We start from the raw sequence: 19,281 nt of genomic DNA on the forward strand, positions 1-19,281 counted from the left end.
CTCTTGGCTGTCATCGGCCTGCGTCTCTGCTTGGAGGCTACGGCCGAGGAATCTGCCCAGATGGGCTGTGCGTCTCCAACCCCAGCACAGCTATTAAGGGGTAGGGGGGCAGGGAGAAATAATAGTATCAAGTGTGGAGGGCTGTAGGTTGAACTCTTCCTACCCGAGACTCTCAGCTCCATTCCGGAACGGGACCCTGCCCCTCCCCCTGCCTGGAACGCGACCCCCTCTTCCTTGCTCGAGGCCTGTGGCGATTGAGTCCGTTGGGGCAGAACCATGGAGGAAACGCCTTTCAAAGTAAGAACTCTCCCTGAGCCCCTCACCCTGTCAGCCCCCAGACTCATCCAACCTGCGCCTTTAGTTATCATGTCATTCACTCCACTAGGGGCAGCTCCCAACAGTCCCCACGTCCCTTCCCCATCCTGCTCTTCCTCCCCTCCCCAACTCCCCAAGACCCTGGGCTTTCCTAGTTTTTGTTTTTATTGAATGTATTGGGGGTGATATTGGCTAATGAAAGTATATAGGTTTCAGGCATACACTTTTATAATGCATAATATGTACACCTGAAACCTATATACTTTTATTAAGTCTCCTTCCATCACCATTTATCTCCCCTATACCCTCTTCTACCTCCCCCACCCCCCTTTCCCTCTGGTAATTACCAGACTGTTCTGGTGTCTGAGAGGTTTTTTTCCCTTAATCCCTTCACATTTTTCACCCAGCCCTGCAACCCCCTTTCCCTCTGACAACTGTCAGTCTGTTCTTTATCTGTGAATCTGTTTCTATTTTGTTCGTTAATTTATTTTGTTTATTAGATTCCACATATGAATGAAATCATATGGTACTTGTCTTTCTCTGAATGGCTTATTTCACTTAGCATAATGCTCTCCAGGTCCATCCATGTTGTCACAAAGGGTAAGATCCCTTCCTTCCTTCCTTCCTTCCTTCCTTCCTTCCTTCCTTTCTTTCTTTCTTTCTTTCTTTCTTTCTTTCTTTCTTTCTTTCTTTCTTTCTTTCTTTCTTTCTTTCTTTCTTTCTTCAGCCAAGTAGCATTCCATTATGTAAATGTACTACAGCTTTTTTATCCACTCATCTACTGTTGGACACCTGGGCTGCTTCCAAATCTTGGCTATTGTAAATAACACTGCAATGCACATGGGGGTGTATGTATTCTTTCGAATTAGTGATTTGGGTTTCTTTGAATATGTTCCCAGAAGTGGAATCACTGGGTCATAGGCAGTTCCATTTTTAATTTTTTGAGGTAACTCCATAATGCTTTCCACAGTGGCTGCACCAATCTGCATCCCCACCAACCGTGCACGAGGGCTTCCTTTTCTCCACATTCTCTGCCAACTCTTGTTTGTTGATTCATTGATGATAGCCATTCTGACATGTGCGCTGGGCTTTCCTTGTATGTGGTCCACAGGCATCTGACAAGTCTTCTGGCCGCCATGATTCAGTCAAGTCGAGCTCCAAGAGTGATATCCGGAATCTGTGGAGCACAGCCACGCTGTCGCAGCCCAAGCTGAACTCACGGCTGACTAGCGTTTATGAGGACTCTGAACTAGAGAGCAGCAGCATAGACAGCAAGACTGGCCAGTGGTACAACCAGAAGACCAGCCACGACTCTGACGGCGTCTGGGAAGAATGCAATGACGGAATTGACAAAGTCTGCACCAAGCAGGAGGAACCAGACCGCCACGACGGCCCTCGCAGCTCTCTAAGAAGACATTTAGAAGGGGATGAGGATTTCCCTGGGACCAAGATGGGTCAGTGTGGCCTCACTAGGCTGTGGGCACCCACAGAGCAGGGGCTGGCCAGGGCCTCTATTTCTGTTGGTGTAAAATGCCAGGGAGTCGTAGGATCCAAGTTTCTCAGATTCCTTGGGTGGGGCGCCCAGCGCTGGTCTTTTATGCTTTAAATCAACCAGACATTCTTGGAGCGCCACCTATCGTGAAGGCGTCATACAAGGTCCTGTGGCCTGGGCACCACAGGTCCTGGAGAGGCAAGCAGGAAAATGCTCAAAGTCCACAAAGTTGGACTGTGCTATTAATGGAATCATTAATGGATGGTTGAGAGGAAGGAGTTAATTTCTTGTGATTGGTTTTCTCTGGTTGAGGAGGTGCCTGTCTGTCATTTATTCAGTCGTTGGTGACAGTTGTTAAGTACCTACTTCATGCTGGGCACTTTTTGGAACTTTCCTCTCTCTTTTTCCTATCCTCCAGCTGTTCATCAGATAATTGGAACTGGTAGCAATATAATAACTGCCATTTATTGAGTGCTTACTGTGTGCTAGACACTGGGCTTACCTTGCATGATCACCTTTATTTATTTGTTTTTTTTTATCCTCACCCAAGGACATTTTCCCATTTTTTGTTCAGATAGAGTGGGAGGGAGAGAGAAACATGGACGTGAAAGGGACACATCGAGTGGTTGCCACCAGTATGACCCAACCAGGGCCGGGGACAAACTGCAACCGAGGTATGCGCCCTTAGTGGGAACTGAACCCAGGTCTCTCTGGACCACAGGCTGACGCTCTAACCACTGAGAAAAACCGGCCAGGACACCTTTATTTATTGTTAATCCTCACTCTAGGGTGTTTTTCCATTGGTTTTCAGAGAGAGAGAGGAAAGGAGGGAGGGAGGGAGAGAGAGGAACATTGATGTGAGAGAGACACATCGATTGGTTGCCTCCCAAATGACCCAGACTGGGGCCAGGGATTGAACCTGCAACCCAGGTCAACAGGCCAGGGTGCATGATCGCTTATAAACTTCACAACCTCCATACGGGATAATTCTTTTTAAAAGTTTTTTTCTTTGTTGATTGATTGATTGATTGATTATCCTGACATGAGGACATTTTTCCATTTTTGTTCAGATAGAGTGGGAGGGAGAGAGAGGAAGAGAGAGAGAGAGAAACATCGACGTGAAAGGGACACACTGAGTGGCTGCCCCATCCAGGGCTGGGAACGAATTGCAACTGAGGTACGTGCTTTTCGCCAGAATCAAACTCGAGACTCATTGGTCAGCGGGCTGACGCTCTAACCATTGAGCCAAACCGGCCAGGGCTCTTTGTTGATTTTTAGAGAGGAAGGAAGAGGGAGAGAGAGAGATAGAAACATTGATAAGAGAGAACATCGATTGGCTGCCTCCTGCATGCCCCCCACTGAGGACTGGGCCCACTGCATAAGCATGTACCCTGACCGGGAATTGAACTGGTGACCTCTTGGTTGCATGGGTGGATGTTCAACTGCTGAGCCACACTGGCTGAGCTATTCTTTCTCTCTCTCTCTCTCTCTTTTTTTTTTTGGTACATGCCTCTAGCTGGAACTGAACCCAGGACTCTCTGGTCTGCAGGCCAATGCCCCAACTGCTGAGCCAAACCTGCCAGAGTCTATTCTTTTTCTTTAAAATTTTTTTTTATTGATTTTAGAGAATGTGAAGAAGGGAGAAACATCAATTTGTTGTTTCATTGATTGATTCGTGTATGTGCCCTAACTAGGGATTGAACCTGCAACCTTGGTGTATCAGGAAGACTCTCTAACCAACTGAGCTACCTGCCAGGGCCAGGGGTTATTCTTATTACCTCATTTTACAGATGAAGAACCTGCCGGTCAGAAAGTTTCACTCACTGGCTCTAAGTCTCTCACAATGGGGCAGTCAGAGCTAAAACCTTGGTGGGTGAGACAATAAAGCCCAGGGTTGTAAACCACTGTCCCATAGTGTTTCCCACTAAGGTGGCATCTGGAGCTGTTCTCTGAAGGCCACTCTCCCTGCCAGATGCCACCTCATACATCTCTGTTCCAGGAAAGGCCCAGCAGTCTGCAGATGACTGATCTCTCTTTTCTCTTCCAGAAATATCTTCCTCAATGTCATCACTCAGTATCTTGAAGCGCACGCCCCATCAAGCCTACTGGGTGGAGCAGCAGAACAGGGTTAGGGGCACCCGGGAAGACTGGGGATTTTAGTGGGGTGGGAATGGGCAAGTCGGGGGTTCAGGGATGAAGGGGATGGGGTGGTTTGTAGGGTGGAGGGGCAGGTAGTTTGGTTGGGGGTCTTGGGCTGGAGGCAGCAGGTGAGGCATTTCAGCTGTGGACAGAGCTGGGGTCCCTTGGACAACTGAGCCTCTTGCTGCCTCTTCAGCTGCCGCTGCCCCTGATGGAACTCATGGAGAATGAAGCTCTGGAAATCCTCACCAAAGCCCTCAGGAGTGAGTCCCTCCCCCAACTCCCAGGAGATCTTGGGAGATTTTGCAGGGCTTGAGCCCCTGCCAAGTGGAATTTCAGGATGTGTCTGCCTTGTCAGATTCCCTTACTATGCAAATATTCCAGGTGCCCCACAGAAAGTAAAAAGTTCGGGAATAGGACAAGGGAGACCCAGTGGGCAGATCATGGGGTAAATGTGAGGGACCTGGGCTCCAGCTTTAGTGTAGCCTCTAACTGAAATGGCTTTTCTAAGGCTGTTTCTCCATCTGCCCAATGGGGATAACAAGTCTTTGTGTGGCCTTGGCCCCTTCCCTGGATAATATAAAGAACCTTTGGACAGTGGATTATTTGGGTAAACTTTCACTGGTTTGTCCTGCTTATTATGAATGGTTCATGAGGTGGCCAAAAAGCTGCCCGCTACCACTGCCCTAGATCAGGCCCACAACATTTTCTTTAATTTTGCCTTCATTCATCCTCCATCTCAATATCCCGCCCTGCTCCGCATCCCCCATCTATTTGGGGCACAGGTCTATAACCTGAAACAAAACTGGCAGGGCTCAGCATCTTGGAGACCCAAAGTTCACCAAACTAACACAGCTCCGAGCCTCAGAGCTCCTGCCAACCCAAACCACCCCCGGTTCCTCAAATCACACATGTGGCATCTGCTGCTGGGGAGGCCATGCCCTAGCTAACTGCCCTGAATGGAGTTCTATCCTCCAGGCTACCGGTCAGGGCTAGGCAAGGATCACATCCTGACCAAGCAGCTGCAGCGATATATCGAAAGGCTCAAGGGGCGCCGGAACAAGAGGCAACACAGGTCCCTGGACTGAGAGCACCACCTCAGGCTTGAGTGACTGCCCAACTCCAGCCCCGCTCCCTGCCCTGCCCCACCAAGCCCGACCCTATCCACGTGGAATTTGAACCCTAGAGAAATAAAAGAGTCTGTGCAAGCTCCGTGAGTCAGTGCGTGGCTGTTTGCGTGAGGGGGACGCACTGGCCCCGCCTTTCCCCGTGACCTTCACTCGGTCACCGCAGTGACCTTGAGCGTTTTCCGTTGGGGTTCTATCGGCTCCGCCTTCCCGGGTCTCGAAATCCAGGACTTCTTGCATATTTTAGGTCTGCTTCTCCCATGCTGGATCTCGCAGCTTTGTGGGGATATTGGGTCTGCAGTCCGAGATCCCCCCGATGGTGTTATCTTGGGCGAAAGGGAAAAAGGGAAAGTGGCAGCACTTGCCCTCCAGCTAGGGCATGCTAGGCTCCGCCCCTCATGCAAATGCAGATATATTAGCCTCTCCACTAGTCAGGCCCTCTCATTTACATGTGTCTGCTGCCTCTCTGAGCGACTTTGCCCACTCCTCTCGCGCACAGCGCGCCCCGCCTCCTTCGTTACGTGAAAGCGTTCTTGGCTCCACCCCCTCTCGGAGCCTCTCGGCGTCTCCTCTGATCACGCCCCCTGGGCGGCCGTGTACGCAAGTGCGCCGCTGTGGCTTGCGGGACGGGGCGGGACCTTCGTGAAAGACGGCCCGCTGGCTTCGCCTGCTCCTCCCCTACTCGTCCCGGCTTTCAAGCGCTGCCTGTCCCACTTGTCTGATTAGCATAGGGCGCCTGGCCCCGCCCCCTGCTTTGCATGCGCACGGCCGGCCCCGCCCCCGCTGTCAGCTGGAGGAAGCAGAGTAGGAAGCGGCTGCGATGTCCTTTTGTGTCCTACAAGCCGCCGGCGGCGCCTCCGAGTGAAGGGACGCGGCGCGGCGGGGCGGCGCGGCCCGAGGAGGCGGCGGAGGAGGGGCCGCCAGCGGCCCCCGGCTTACCCCGGCGCTCTGGGCCGCTCGGCCCCCATGCCTGCCCGCCCGCCCTGCCGGAGCCCCAGGTCCGGGGGCGGAGGGGAGTGCCGCTGGGGAGGTGGGCGGGAGGGGGCGGGGGCCATGTGCGAGCGCGGCAGGGAGGCGGCCGGGGGGCGGGCTCCAAGCGGGGTCCGGCTCCGGGACCGGCCCGGGTCACGGCCGGGACCCGGTGGAGAGCCAGACGAGGTCAGGGTCCGGGTGGGATCCAGCGTCCAGGTCTTAGTGTGCCGGCCTGGGGCAGGGGCCGGCTTCGGCTCCGGCTGCAAATCCTAGCCAGGGTCGGTCTTGGGCCTCGGATCCAGCCCTAGGGCAGGGTTCAATCCGGCACCTGGAGCTTGCCGAAGTCCCAGGGGCGGGCCGGGGTGGAAGACGGGGAGGGTTCCCATCCAGGAAGGGGCTTTGAAGACCACGTGGGGGCGCTCGATGGGGCCTAGGGCCACCCTCGTCTGTGGGTCAAAGGTCATCGCACCGGCAGGGGAGAACTTCCTCCTCCTTGGCACTCCCCATTTACTTCCTGATAACCTGATAGAGGTCCCCCGCGGGCGGAGGGGGAGGAGAACGCTGCAACTTTAGGCAACTTCCCGTAGGTGTGTGCGGGTTGGGGGGGCGGGGCGCCCCGGAGGTGGAGGACTGCGGCAGCAGGAGTGTAAGAGTGAATGTGTTGGCGGTGGGGTGAGGGGGGATGAGCAAGGAGGTGGTGCCGCGCGGGTCTGTGTGCCTTGAAGTGGGTTTGCTGGGACAGGAGAGAGCGGTGTGTCAGGTGTGAAAGCTTTGAATGTGTTTCCACAAGGGTTTGTGCCTATTAGGGTGGGGGGTATGGTAAGAGTGTGAGTGTGTGATTATGTCTTGAGTGTGACTTTGTTTAGGGGGTATGCACTGGGGAGGAGTGAGTGAGCATGATAAGAATTGGGTTTGGTAAAGGCCATGTGTGAAAGTGAGCATTTGAGGACATCTGAGAACCCAGGGGAGTGGGAGTGTGTGAGGGTGTGAACACACGTGTGTGTGCACATTAACTGCCCTTGGGTTTGTGTGTCTCTGTTTGCTCTCTTGAATGGAGGATTCCCAGGTGAGAGGGAGATCACTGAGGTCCCTGTCTGGAGAAAATTGAGAGGTATATCATTTCTGATTGAGGATTCCAGATGGGGTTGAAGGTCGCCTGGGGCCAAGGTTACCCTGGGTGGGAGTAGAGGGTTTCTAAGCCTCCTGCAGGTTCCTAAGTGGGAGACTTGCTGTCAGTTACTGACCCTGGAGGCTCTGAAGACTCTATTACCATGGCAACAACTGTGGGGGTGGCCCTCTTCATGGGCAGCCCTTCCTTGGACTCTGTACCTCCTTTCCCCCTTGCAGATACTGAAAGCCTGGCCCTAGGCCTGGGGTTGGGCAACCAGGGTGGCAGGGTGTCTCACCATCCCCCATTCCAGCGCCTCCGTGACCTGACAGGTTTCTCCCCGCAGGTGACCAGCGCCATGTCCAGCCAGGTGGTGGGCATTGAGCCTCTCTACATCAAGGCAGAGCCAGCCAGCCCAGACAGCCCAAAGGGTTCCTCGGAGACTGAGACCGAGCCCCCTGTAGCCCTGGCCCCTGGCCCAGCTCCCACTCGCCACCTCCCAGGCCACAAGGAAGAGGAGGATGGGGAGGGTGCTGGGCCTGGTGAGCAGGGTGGTGGGAAGCTGGTGCTCAGCTCCCTGCCTAAACGCCTCTGCCTGGTCTGTGGGGACGTGGCCTCCGGCTACCACTATGGTGTGGCATCCTGTGAGGCCTGCAAAGCCTTCTTCAAGAGGACCATCCAGGGTGAGCCCCTATCCCACTTCTGTGCCCTTTGCCCTCTGGGCCTGGCACTACCCAATTGGTGCACTGCTGAGTGGCACTAGTACCCCAGACAGCCATAGTACCACTTGGGGTTGGCAGCCTGGTGTTCCCAGGCCCTCATACCTCCAAGGAATGCTCTTTCTCTTAAAAGTTAAATAGAGCCACTAGGATGTGTTGATGGATTGGATATGGGATGTGAGAGAGGAGCCGGGAAGTCTCCTAAGTTTCTGGGTATGACAGGCCCAGCACCTTCCACAGTGGCTCTGAAAAACTCAAGACAGCCTCTGCCTGCTTCTAAACTTTATTCTTGCTCCTGGCAGCTACTGGTCCTTCACCAGCATAGAGCTCCCCCTTCCCCTTTATGTTCATTTCCCCAAAAAAGCACCAGCACACAGGGTAGGGTTTTATAGCTGAGAGGGGCTATATCCTATTTCAGCACCTAACTTTAAAATGACTATTAGGCATCCTACTAATAGTACTCGGAATTTTTCTCACTCAGAAAAGCATATTAAAATGTGAGTGAGCAAAGTGGTGATGTAACAAGCAGTACTTGGAATGTGCATGTTACTTATATTTTTATGTAAACCTCTGGTTACTTTGGGGCTATACCATGTATACTTTTTTAGAACGTTCCTTGAATGCTTATCAGGCACTGTGCCCCTTTACATTCATGACCTCAGTTATCCCCACAGCAACCTATAAGGTGCCAGCAGTGTTATAACTGAGGCCCAGTGAGATTTTATTTATTTTTCTCTATTTATTTAGTCCTCACCCAAGGATATTTTTCCATTGATTTTTTTTTAGATAGAGTGGAAGGGAGGGAGGGAAGGAAGGAGGAAGAGAGAAACATCAATGTGAGCGACCCATCAATTGGTTGCCTCCTGCACAACCCCGACCGGGGCCAGGGATTGAACCTGCAACCCAGGCATGTGCCCTTGACCAGGAATTAAACCCGAGACCTTTTGGTCCACAGGCTGACACTCTAACCATTGAGCAAACTGGTCAGAGCTCCACTGATTTTTAGATAGAGTGTAAGGGAGGGAGAGAGAAACATCGATGTGAGAGAGAAACATTGATTGGTTGCCTCCCGAACGACCCCAGCTGGGGCTGGGGATCAAACCTGCAACCCAGGTATGTGCCCTTGACTAGAAATCAAACCCTCGACCCTTCGGTCCATGGGCTGACATTCTAACCATTGAGCAAAACTGGTCAGGGCTCAGAGAGGTTTTAAAACTTTTTCCAAGTCCCAGAGGTAGAAAATGGCAGAACTAGGATTTGAACTTGGGTCAATTCAGGTCCAGAGTCGAGCTCTTAAATGCCAGGCTGCAATCTCTGCTTATTACTAATAATTGAACTTTGGACAGGTGCCTCACGAATGATTGTGACATTCCAGTGAGTTTTGACTTTGCCATTGCCAAGACCCACTGGTCTGAAACCTCTGTGCTCCCTTCTGTCTCTGAAGCCCAGTGAGCCAACAGCTTCAGATCCAGGTGTCTCCTGCCCACCCTAGAGTCCTTCATTCTCTGCTGACTCACTTGACAGATAGTGATTGAGCACTAGTCATAAATAGTAATCACTTATTGTATATTTAGGTGTTATTTATGTGTTACCTCAATTACCCCTTTGAATTCTCACAACTTGCCTTTATAAGAAGTATGTTTTTACAGATGAGAAAACCTGGGGTTTGAGGGCTTAGGAATGGGACTTGTTCAAGGTCACACAGTTGGTGTATAGAAGTGTCAGGATAGGCTCCAGGCAGCGTCCAGAGACTTCACAAACTTTGGCCACTGTTCCAGGCATGGGGACTAAGGCAGGGCTTCTGGTCCTCCAATAGTTTACATTCTAGCAGAGGGGGGAGAGAGAAAACGATGAATTGCACACAATTGTTATAGTGTAGCTGTGAACGTGCTGGATGGTGAGGAGCAGGGTGTGTACCAAGGAACCTGGCTGGGTCTGGGCTCTGGAGGGCTTCCCTGAGGAGGTGTCTTGAGCTGAGTGTGGAAACCTGGGTAGGGTGTAGGAGAAACACACTGAGGGCATGTCTGCTAGTTGTGTCATTCAGTCCTTGAAGTAGCCCTGCGAGGCTGGGAGGGCTGCCATGCACCAGTTATGAGGGCCCACTACAAGCCAGGTCTTGTTTCAAACAGTGGGGCAGTCCTGGCCCTCGTGGAGCTAACACTCAAGCCAGGAGACAGATAATAAAGAAGATAAATGTGTACCTGTATAGCATATTAGATGATGCTGGGAGCTGATGAGAAACTCTCAAGCAGGGCAAGCGCTGGAGATGTCCACAGAGGGGCCATGTGGCATTCTCATCACTGCAGAGTGGCTGGGGAAGCCTCCGTGAGGTGACAACAGGCACAGATCTGAAGGAGGGAAGGGAGCCGTGGGCCCTGCGTTAGGAGCCTGGAGCCAGAGCAGAGTGCAAGGAGGATGAGGTCAAAAGGGGTGAAGAGCAGGAGTGCAGGCCTCAGGCCGCAGGGCTCACTGGGCTTTTACTCTGAGAAGGAAAATCACTGCAGGGTTTCGAGGAGGGGAGGGACAGGATCTAACTTAGGTTTAATAGGATGCCTCTGGCTGCTGTGTGGAGAGGAACTGAAATAGGCAAGGGCAGAGCACGAGGTCATAGTAGAAGGTAAAGCCCACTAGGATCAGTTGATGGGTTGCATTTGGGGAGTGAGACAAAATCAAAGATGTCTCCTTGATGTCTGCTTGAGCAACTGGACGGATGGAATTGAGGGTTTTGGAGGGGTAGATCGGGCTCCATTTAGGACAGGTTAGATTTGAGGCCTTCTAGACAGACATGCAAAGTGTCGAGGAGGCAGCGGGATATGAGTCTAAAGTTCAGGCAGGTCTAGGCAAGAGATATACATTTGACAGCCCACGACTTAGGTGCAGTCACCATGGGAGTGAGTCAGTGGAGAGGAGGACCGAGGGCAGCCCAGGTTCTTCACTGGAAGGAGCACAGGAAGATGCACAGAAACCACAAAGTGGCCAGTGAGGTGGGCGGAAAACCAGGAAGGTGTCCTAAAAGCAAAAGAAGTATTTTAGTGTTTCTGGGAGTAGGATGTGATCAATGGTGTTAGATGCTCCTTTCGGCCATATAAGATGAAGGTGAGAATTGACCTTTGTGAGTAGCATCAGAGAGGCCATTGTAACCCTTGAAAAGAGCAGATGAGGGCTGTAGAGCCCAGAGATGTGGCTTGATAAGAGGCCCATTGGGGCAGATGCAGCCTGACTCTACAGGTCCCAGCCCTTCTTTCGTCCAGACAGGGGCCCCCAGCCCAGCAGCCATTCTCCTCACTGCCCCGGGCTTCCCTGCCCCACTCACGGCCCTCCTGCTCTCCCCAGACCTGTGCTTGCCCGGGGCGAGTCAGGGCTCTCCTGTCTGCTGGGCCCCCTCCAGGCCCTGGGAGGCCGCCACTGGAGCCCTGCCTCTTCCTGGCAGGGAGCATCGAGTACAGCTGTCCTGCTTCCAATGAGTGTGAGATCACCAAAAGGAGACGCAAGGCCTGCCAGGCCTGTCGCTTCACCAAGTGCCTGCGGGTGGGCATGCTTAAAGAAGGTGAGTACGAGGCAGGGGCCATGGCAAGGGTTGGGGGAGCTGGGCGCGTTGCGCTGGAGAGGGTGAAGCCCGAGACGTTCTGGTGGAATGGATTGGGCTGTAAAGCCAGCCACCCCCAGCCCCAAGGACACAGCCGTGTCCTACAATTCAAGGGGTACGTCTGGACCGTGTCCGGGGTGGGCGACAGAAGTACAAGCGGCGACCAGAGGTGGACCCACTGCCCTTCCCAGGCCCCTTCCCTGCTGGACCCCTGGCAGTAGCTGGAGGCCCTCGGAAGACAGGTGAGTGCTGTGGGTCCTTGGAGCTCGAGGGTCGGGATTGGGCTAGGACACAAGAGGCCTGTCTGGTGTCATTCACCCAGGATGGCAGTTATTTTGGGCACTGGAGCCCCAAATTTCCATCTATTCACTTACCCATTTCCCCCAAAAAGCATTTTTGAAAAGACCCTTTTCTGTCAGTCCCCGAGTAGTACAGCTGGGAACAGGGAAAGGTTTTCTGACACTTGGAACCTGTTCGCAGACTGGCTTCTCCTGGGCGATAGGGAGAGCCCTGCCCGGAGAAAGCTGTCTGAGCTTGCTGACCAGTGGCTGGTAAGGAAAGCCACGGGGGGCTGACTCTGGGAAGATGTTTGACCCCAAAGGGCCTGCAAGGTGATGAATTCAAGTGCTTCTTCCAACTGTCACTGCAGCCCCAGTGAATGCACTGGTGTCCCACCTGCTGGTGGTAGAGCCCGAGAAGCTGTATGCCATGCCTGACCCAGCGGGCCCTGATGGACACCTCCCAGCTGTAGCTACCCTCTGTGACCTCTTTGACCGAGAGATTGTGGTCACCATCAGCTGGGCCAAGAGCATCCCAGGTAAAGGGCCAGGTGATGTGGGCTCCCCTGGGTAGGCCAGGCCATGCCTGGCTCCAGGGTACCTCCTCAACCAGGTGTGCTTCCAATGTCCTCCAGGCTTCTCGTCACTGTCACTGTCGGACCAGATGTCAGTACTGCAGAGCGTATGGATGGAGGTATTGGTGTTGGGTGTGGCCCAGCGCTCACTGCCGCTGCAGGATGAGCTGGCCTTTGCTGAGGACCTGGTCCTGGATGAAGAGGGAGCACGAGCAGCTGGTCTGGGGGAACTCGGGGCTGCCCTGTTGCAGCTGGTGCGGCGACTGCAGGCCCTGCGACTGGAGCGGGAGGAGTATGTCCTGCTGAAGGCCCTGGCCCTTGCCAACTCAGGTGAGTCTGGGTAGGTCCTGACAAGTCTTGAGAAGGCCCTCTATAACTCTGATGGTGGCACAGTCCCATTTTGCAGACATGGAAAACAGATGTAGGGAAGAACTGTGACTTGCCTAAAGCCACAAAGGTGAGGGTAGGCCCAGGGACTGCACATGACTTTGAGCCCTAGAGCCATACTTACTGGAAAGGTGGACGATTTAGTGGGAGGGAAGGTGGGAGGACCAGAGAGGACCATAGTTGCGAAAGGGTAGGCCCTGGCTCATGAGCAGAACAATGAGTGCTGCTTCAGCCAATCAACAAATTTGTGTCTGGCTCCTCTGGGCCCCACCCTCAGTGCCCAAGCAGATGTGGCTCTCTTCTTTCTGGAGGTGGCCCGTGTCTACAGTTCTCTCCCTCTTCTTTGCAGACTCTGTGCACATAGAAGATGCTGAGGCTGTGGAGCAGCTTCGAGAAGCTCTCCATGAGGCCCTGCTGGAGTATGAAGCTGGCCGGGCAGGCCCCGGAGGGGGCGCTGAGAGGCGGCGGGCAGGCAGGTTGCTGCTCACACTACCACTTCTTCGCCAGACAGCGGGCAAAGTGCTGGCCCATTTCTATGGGGTGAAGCTGGAGGGCAAGGTGCCCATGCACAAGTTGTTCTTGGAAATGCTCGAGGCCATGATGGACTGAGGCAAGGGGTGGGTACAGGTGGGGGGTGCTAGCAGGACCCATCAAGCATGGGGTCAGCCCCAAGGGGGCAGAGCTGGGGTCTGGGCAGTGCCACAGCCTGCTGGCAGGGCCTAGGCAATACCATCAGCCCCTGGGAGCAGGCCCTACGCCCTCCCCTCCCCCTTCCTTGGGGGTGTTAGAAGCTGGGAATGTGTGTCCAGGCTCTGGGCACAGTGCTGCCCCTTGCAAGCCATAGTGTACCCCCAGAGTGTAGGGGGTGCTGCGGAAGCCATAGGGGGCTGCAGGGGATGTGTGGGGGAAGGGGGCAGAAGCCTGATCTCAGGGAGGGAAGGGAGCGGAGGCCACAGTCTCCCAGTGGGTGATGCTTTTGCTGCTGCTTAATCCGACGCTCTCTCCAGAGCAGAGGGAAATTTGGAGAGCAAAGGCCCCTGCCCCCTTGGCTCCTCTCATCATTTGCATCGGGCATTCTGCCTCCCCCTTGAAGCAATAACTCCAAGCAGGCTCCAGCCCCTGGACCCCTGGGTGGCCAGGGTCCCCGTCAGCTCCCACCCAGCCTCCACAGGGGGAAGGGAGAGCACTGCCTCTATGCCCTGCAGAGCAATAACACTATATTTATTTTTGGGTTTGGCCAGGGAGGTGCAGGGACATGGGGCAAGCCAGGGCCCAGAGCCCTTGGCTGTACAGAGACTCTATTTTAATGTATATTTGTTGCAAAGAGAAACCGCTTTTGGTTTTAAACCTTTAATGAGAAAAAAAAATATATCGAGCTCAAGAACACTGTGTGGCGTGTCACTGGGTCCAGAGTTAGGGATACACGTGACAGAACTGACAGGATATACATAAACAAAGATACGGTCACAGTATGAAAAACAGACGCCTGCACGATTAAGTCTGGGTTTCCTCATCATTCAGCAGCATATTGGGGATCCCGCGGGTGATGGGGAACACACGTCCAGACTCTGGGCACTGCAGGGTGCCCTCCAGCACCTCCACCTGCGGGGAAGTGGGGAACAGCTGAGCACTGGCAGCCTCCAGGATGGCCGCTAGCCATTGAAGCAAGTGCTAGGCCAGTTCTCACCTCCAGCAGCACGTGGTGCATCTTCCTCAGAAATGTCTCATCTTCTTCATATCCCTGAATCGGCCCTTTGGGCACCTCGATCAGACGCAACTGTGGGCAAGAGGCCTAAATAATCTCTGGGCATCCCCGACCCTGGCCAGGTGCAAAGGGCTGTGGTGGGACCACCCCCCGAAGAGTGTGCACGGGCAGAGGGAGGGTCCTCACGTTATCGGCCGCCTCCAGGAGCGCCGCCCACTCCACTTTGGGTATCATACGCGCCACGAAGTCGGGGTTGAACTCCACAGGAATGATGCGGACCTCGGTGGCCTGCGGGGCGGAGGGGTTTAGTCAGGCAGGGTCCGGCGCCTGGTTCCCCTATCCCGCCCGGGGGAAGGGCGCCAGAGAGTCGCGGTGCGGTACCTCAAGGCGCAGGGGAAATCCACGGGGTCCCACCCCTCGCACGTGCGAGCTCAGCAAATTGTGGGTGAGCAGCTTCATGTCGCCACAGCACTTTCGCCCGGCCGGAACCGGAAGAAAGCAGACGCCCCGCTGCGTCACTTCCGGGGCCGCTCCGCGCTCTCCTATCGCACGGCTGGGAGGAGCGGAAGCCGCGAACTTGCTGGAACTTCTGGTGCTCCCGGGAAAGGAGACTCCGCAGACGCCTCGTGGGATCACGAGTTGCTACCGGAAGCATCTCGGCAGGAGGTTGCTACGGTGCAGGCCCGGTGGTTTTGGCTGAGCCAAACCCCCACTCGTTACAAATCATTTACAGTGCGAATCGTATGTAAGACAGCCGCAATGCAGGAGCCTTCGTTGAAGGTAAAATAAACGTGTTTTACTTCTACGCAGGCGCCTGAATCCTTTGTCTTCCGCCCGTCGCTTTTGGTTAAGGGTCGGTAACACTGCGGGAGTCCGTTAAGTAGGCCCATCGAAACACCTGCACCCCATCCTTGTATGCTAATAAGCTGTGCGGCGGCTGGAAGCACCGCCCACTTGCCCAGCCCCTAATGCAAATCGAGCACGGTGGAGCGGCCCGCCCCCGCGCCCGCTGGGCCCGGCCTTTTGCAGGGGAGCGCTGCGGCACTGCGGTCCAGGCCCCGCCTCCGACGGGGGCGGGGCGGAGCCGGGGGCGGAGCCGGGGGCTGTGGCCTGGAGACGTCGTGTGGGGCTGACCGAGATGTGCGTCCTGGGCCGCCTATCCGGCTCGATACTCGCTCGGGCGGCCTCCATCCGTTGTGCGGCAGCGGCGGGAGGCAGAGGGTGCCTGGAGGAAGGCTTAGAGTGGACGCTCAGCAGAGCCCGCGGTTTCAGAAGCGCCGCTGTCGCTATGGCCCCGATCAAGGTGACCCCTGGCCCAGTCCGGCCCGGCCTGACTCCCTCTTGATCCCCCCCTTCATCTCTCCAATGCCCTCCCTCCTGCTGAAGGCACTGGCTCCCAGCCCCAACCCCCCTGGTCTCCCCCTTTTCCTGCCCCGCGGACCTCTCTCCGCCGCCCTAGATGCACCTCTCCTCGTCTGTCCCCCTTATCCCCTCAACAGACCCGTGGCTGCACCACCGTTCTCGCCAGTTTTAAGAGCTTCGTGCACCCTCTCCTGAGATGGTCCCTGAGGCTTTCGAGCCTTCTTTCCAACATTCACTACGAAAGCCTGTGATGGGGTCTCCACCATTTTCAGGCAATTGAATACCATGCTCCCCCCCTTTGCCCCAGGGCCCCTTTTCAGGCTCCATACAGAATCCCCGCTGTACCCTCCTGCATGCTTTTGTCAGGTTATTGGGCCTCACTCTCACCCCATCTTCTGAACGTGTTGTGTCTTAGAGCCCCGTCCCACTTCACCCACAGCTGATTCCCATCCTTTAGCTGAGTCTTCCTCTCCTCTCATCTTGAACCATCCCCAGCTCCATAGAACTACCCTCCCCCACTCTTCTGAGACCTCCTCCCGCTGCTTCATCCTACCCTCCACCCCCACCCCTGACTCTCCCTCCTCTTTCTCCTGCCCATGGGGCCCTCACACACTCCCTGATGGACTTGATCCTTCCCCCTCAAGAGATTCCTTCTTTTATTCTATACTTCCCAGATGTAGGGACCTGCACCTCCCCCCAAAAAAACTTTCCCACCTTCTGCTGTCCTCCCTTTTTCTCATCTTGGGGGTGGGACACAGACCAGGCCAGGATCCTTTCCCTCCATTTTTCAGGCCCCCCCACAAATTACACCTCCCCTTGACTCCCCTCCTTCTGCCCAGTTATCCCACTTCTTTCCTGTAACTCAGCATGTTACTCAACTCCTTGCAACACCTTGGAGGCCTTCTCTCCCTTTTTCTGTTGTCACCAACAGGCTCAAAGAGGAATGGGGCCAACTTGTAACCTGGAGGATGTGGGGTAACTAGGCAGTGAGGGGAGAGGGGAAGGCAGCAGGGAGGGACCTCTGGAAGGTCTGACAGGGTTGGATTTCCTGCCTTGTGTCAACTCTGGTTTCACTGGGCGGCTACCAGAGGCCCTCTGTCCCCCTGGCTCTTGGTTTGCTGCCCTTCCCTTGGCTCCCTACTTGTCCCTACTCCCTGACCCTTAACTCAGAGCCCTCGCCTCTAGGTGGGAGATGCCATCCCATCTGTGGTGGTGTTTGAAGGGCAGCCTGGGAACAAAGTGAACCTGGCAGAACTGTTCAAGGGCAAGAAGGGGGTGCTGTTTGGAGTCCCAGGGGCCTTTACCCCTGGTTGTTCCAAGGTAAGGCCTTGCCCTTCTGGGGCTCAGCAGTTGGGTTCTTATGTACATGTTTGTATTAATAGTCCTCCATGTTGTCTCGAGGCAGCTGGCAACAATAGCATGCAGGTGATAGGACAGTTAAAAAGCATATCAAATCCCAGCCCGTATGGCTTAGTGCTTGGGCGTTCGGTTCCCAGTGGTTCCAGGTTGTGGGCCCGGTCTCCAGTGCGGGGTGTGCAGGAGGTGGCTGGTCAGTGTTCTTTTCATTGATGTTTCTGTCCCTCTCTCCCTCTCCCTTCTTCTCTCTAAAAATCAATAAAGAAAAAAATTTAAAAAAAAGCATATCAGAGCCCTGGCCAATTTGGCTCAGCGGTTAAAGCATTGACCCATGGGCCGAAGTGTCCTGGGTTCGATTTCCTGGCCAAGGGCATATCCCTGGATTGTAGGTTTGATCCCTGGTCCTGATTGGGGTCATTCAGGAGGCAACCAATCGATGTGTCTCTCACACATCTATGTTTCTCTCCCGCCCCTCTCTAAAAAGCAATGGAAAAATATCCTGGGGTGAGGATTAACAGGAAAAAAAAAGCATATCAGAGTGTTCAGAAAACAAATAGAGGTTGTGAGAAGGAATGTAGAAGAAAGGGTATTACAATGAAATCCGATACCTCTTATTGATCCTGCTGGCTGACAGGCACTATGGAAGGTAATTGGGTAAATAAGACATAATTATACTTACGGAAGTTCCTGGTCTTGACCACAGAAATCTTAAGTATGAGTCCTAGGGTAGAACTTTGGCTCTAGGCAACCCCTAACAAGGCAAAAAGGAGCTGTGGGGGCACAGTTCTCGGGGTCTGATGCAAGGCGGGAAAGCTGGGGAATGGGCAGAGCCTGGAGATGAAGGGCAGGCTGAGGGGTAGAGGCATCTGTCCCTTTGCTGACTCTTGGTTTTCCCTCCAGACCCACCTGCCAGGATTTGTGGAGCAGGCTGGAGCTCTGAAGGCCAAGGGGGCCCAGGTGGTGGCATGTCTGAGTGTTAACGATGTCTTTGTGACTGGAGAGTGGGGACGAGCCCACAGCGCAGAAGGCAAGGTGAGGTGGGGATCCTGCAGGGGATCAGGGGCCAGGCAGGAGATGTTTCTTGTGACTTTTACTTTCTCTTTAGGTTCGGCTCCTAGCTGACCCCACTGGGGCCTTTGGGAAGGTGAGTGCAACCCCCAGCCCCACCCTGCAGGGCGGTCCCTTTGCCAGGCCTTGGAAGCAGGGATTAGGAGGGGCATGGCCAATGTGGGGAGGAGCTGGGGAGCTTGGCCTTTCCTTGGGGTTCCTGACCCTTTTCTCTACCTCTCTTCTTAGGAGACAGATTTGTTACTGGACGATTCGTTGGTGTCCCTCTTTGGAAATCGAAGGCTCAAGAGGTAAAAGTGGGAGGATCCTCCTGCCACCCTCTGTTTTCCCAGCCTCCCAGCCAAGGCTGTTGTAAAGGCTCCGCCCTCTTTCTGGCAGGTTCTCCATGGTGATAGATGATGGTGTGGTGAAGTCCCTGAATGTGGAGCCAGATGGCACAGGCCTCACCTGCAGCCTGGCTCCCAACATCCTCTCGCAGCTCTGAGGCCCGGGGCCCAGACATACTCCTTCTACCCTTTCCTGTTACACCTGCTCAGCCAGGGGCAGAGGAACCCAGTCCAGCCCCAGCAGGGCCACCCAGTTGAAGCCTTGGCCAGATTTTTGCAATAAACACTTCTGGTTCATGTCTGTCTCCTTAATTTTGAATTGCTGATTGGCTGTGGCCCAGGTGTTATGACAGTCATAGCTGTGAGGGTAGTGGGTAGGGGCTGAAGGTGGGACTAATTAATATAAGGGACCTTAATTAAATGTAGGAGGTAGTCAGGAAAGGCCTCTTCAAGGAGGTGTTAGAAGCATCAGTCTGAAAGCAAAGAAAGAGCCGGTGGTCTGAAGAGCAAGGGAAAGGCAGTCTGTGCAGAAGGAGCATGTCTGGAAAGGCTCCAGGCAGATGAGAGCTTAGCTTACACTGAGGACTTTTGCATTTGATCTCTGGGTGCTGGTTGATCTCATTTAGACCAAAAACTGTAGGGTAGAACTTTGGCTCTAGGCAACCCCTAACCTAGGCTGTGCCCCAGCCCCAGCATTTTTTCAGACCGTTGAGCTCTTCCCAGGAGCACCCACTTCCCAGGAAGTGCCCCTGGCACCTTGCGACCA

At 54.4% G+C, this 19,281-nt stretch overlaps 4 protein-coding genes across 9 annotated transcripts; 3 read left to right on the forward strand and 1 right to left on the reverse strand.

Annotated features, from left to right (window-relative positions):
* The first annotated feature begins 251 nt into the window (after positions 1-251).
* CATSPERZ (catsper channel auxiliary subunit zeta) lies at positions 252-5,034 on the forward strand. Its single transcript, XM_036259672.1, has 5 exons — positions 252-297; positions 1,427-1,769; positions 3,855-3,934; positions 4,143-4,209; positions 4,925-5,034. Exons 1-5 carry the CDS (start codon positions 277-279, stop codon positions 5,032-5,034), a joined length of 621 nt encoding a protein of 206 aa, XP_036115565.1. The 5' UTR covers positions 252-276.
* An 830-nt stretch (positions 5,035-5,864) lies between these two features.
* On the forward strand, positions 5,865-14,075 carry ESRRA (estrogen related receptor alpha). Of its 5 annotated transcripts, XM_036258329.1 has the most exons (8): positions 6,316-6,632; positions 7,103-7,156; positions 7,500-7,836; positions 11,303-11,419; positions 11,572-11,700; positions 12,108-12,275; positions 12,372-12,641; positions 13,048-14,075. In XM_036258329.1, exons 3-8 carry the CDS (start codon positions 7,512-7,514, stop codon positions 13,305-13,307), a joined length of 1,269 nt encoding a protein of 422 aa, XP_036114222.1. In that variant the 5' UTR covers positions 6,316-6,632; positions 7,103-7,156; positions 7,500-7,511; the 3' UTR covers positions 13,308-14,075. The 5 variants fall into 5 exon arrangements, with proteins under 5 accessions (XP_036114220.1, XP_036114222.1, XP_036114223.1 ...); XM_036258327.1 differs by lacking the exons at positions 6,316-6,632; positions 7,103-7,156 and adding an exon at positions 5,865-6,071; XM_036258330.1 differs by lacking the exon at positions 7,103-7,156.
* Positions 13,804-14,993, reverse strand: TRMT112 (tRNA methyltransferase subunit 11-2). The gene is made up of 4 exons (XM_036258334.1): positions 14,785-14,993; positions 14,590-14,691; positions 14,386-14,475; positions 13,804-14,300 (listed from the first exon to the last, which is right to left on the reverse strand). The coding sequence occupies exons 1-4, from the start codon at positions 14,860-14,862 to the stop codon at positions 14,193-14,195; spliced, it is 378 nt and encodes a 125-aa protein (XP_036114227.1). The 5' UTR covers positions 14,863-14,993; the 3' UTR covers positions 13,804-14,192.
* Positions 14,994-15,041: 48 nt separating this feature from the next.
* On the forward strand, positions 15,042-18,812 carry PRDX5 (peroxiredoxin 5). 2 transcript variants are annotated; one of them, XM_036258333.1, is made up of 6 exons: positions 15,042-15,183; positions 16,951-17,085; positions 18,022-18,153; positions 18,227-18,265; positions 18,418-18,479; positions 18,568-18,812. In XM_036258333.1, exons 1-6 carry the CDS (start codon positions 15,163-15,165, stop codon positions 18,671-18,673), a joined length of 495 nt encoding a protein of 164 aa, XP_036114226.1. In that variant the 5' UTR covers positions 15,042-15,162; the 3' UTR covers positions 18,674-18,812. The 2 variants fall into 2 exon arrangements, with proteins under 2 accessions (XP_036114226.1, XP_036114225.1); XM_036258332.1 differs by lacking the exon at positions 15,042-15,183 and adding an exon at positions 15,492-15,706.
* Positions 18,813-19,281: the final 469 nt, after the last annotated feature.

This window comes from Molossus molossus, unplaced genomic scaffold, assembly GCF_014108415.1.
Source record: "Molossus molossus isolate mMolMol1 unplaced genomic scaffold, mMolMol1.p scaffold_m16_p_13, whole genome shotgun sequence".
NCBI classification, from domain to species: domain Eukaryota; kingdom Metazoa; phylum Chordata; class Mammalia; order Chiroptera; family Molossidae; genus Molossus; species Molossus molossus.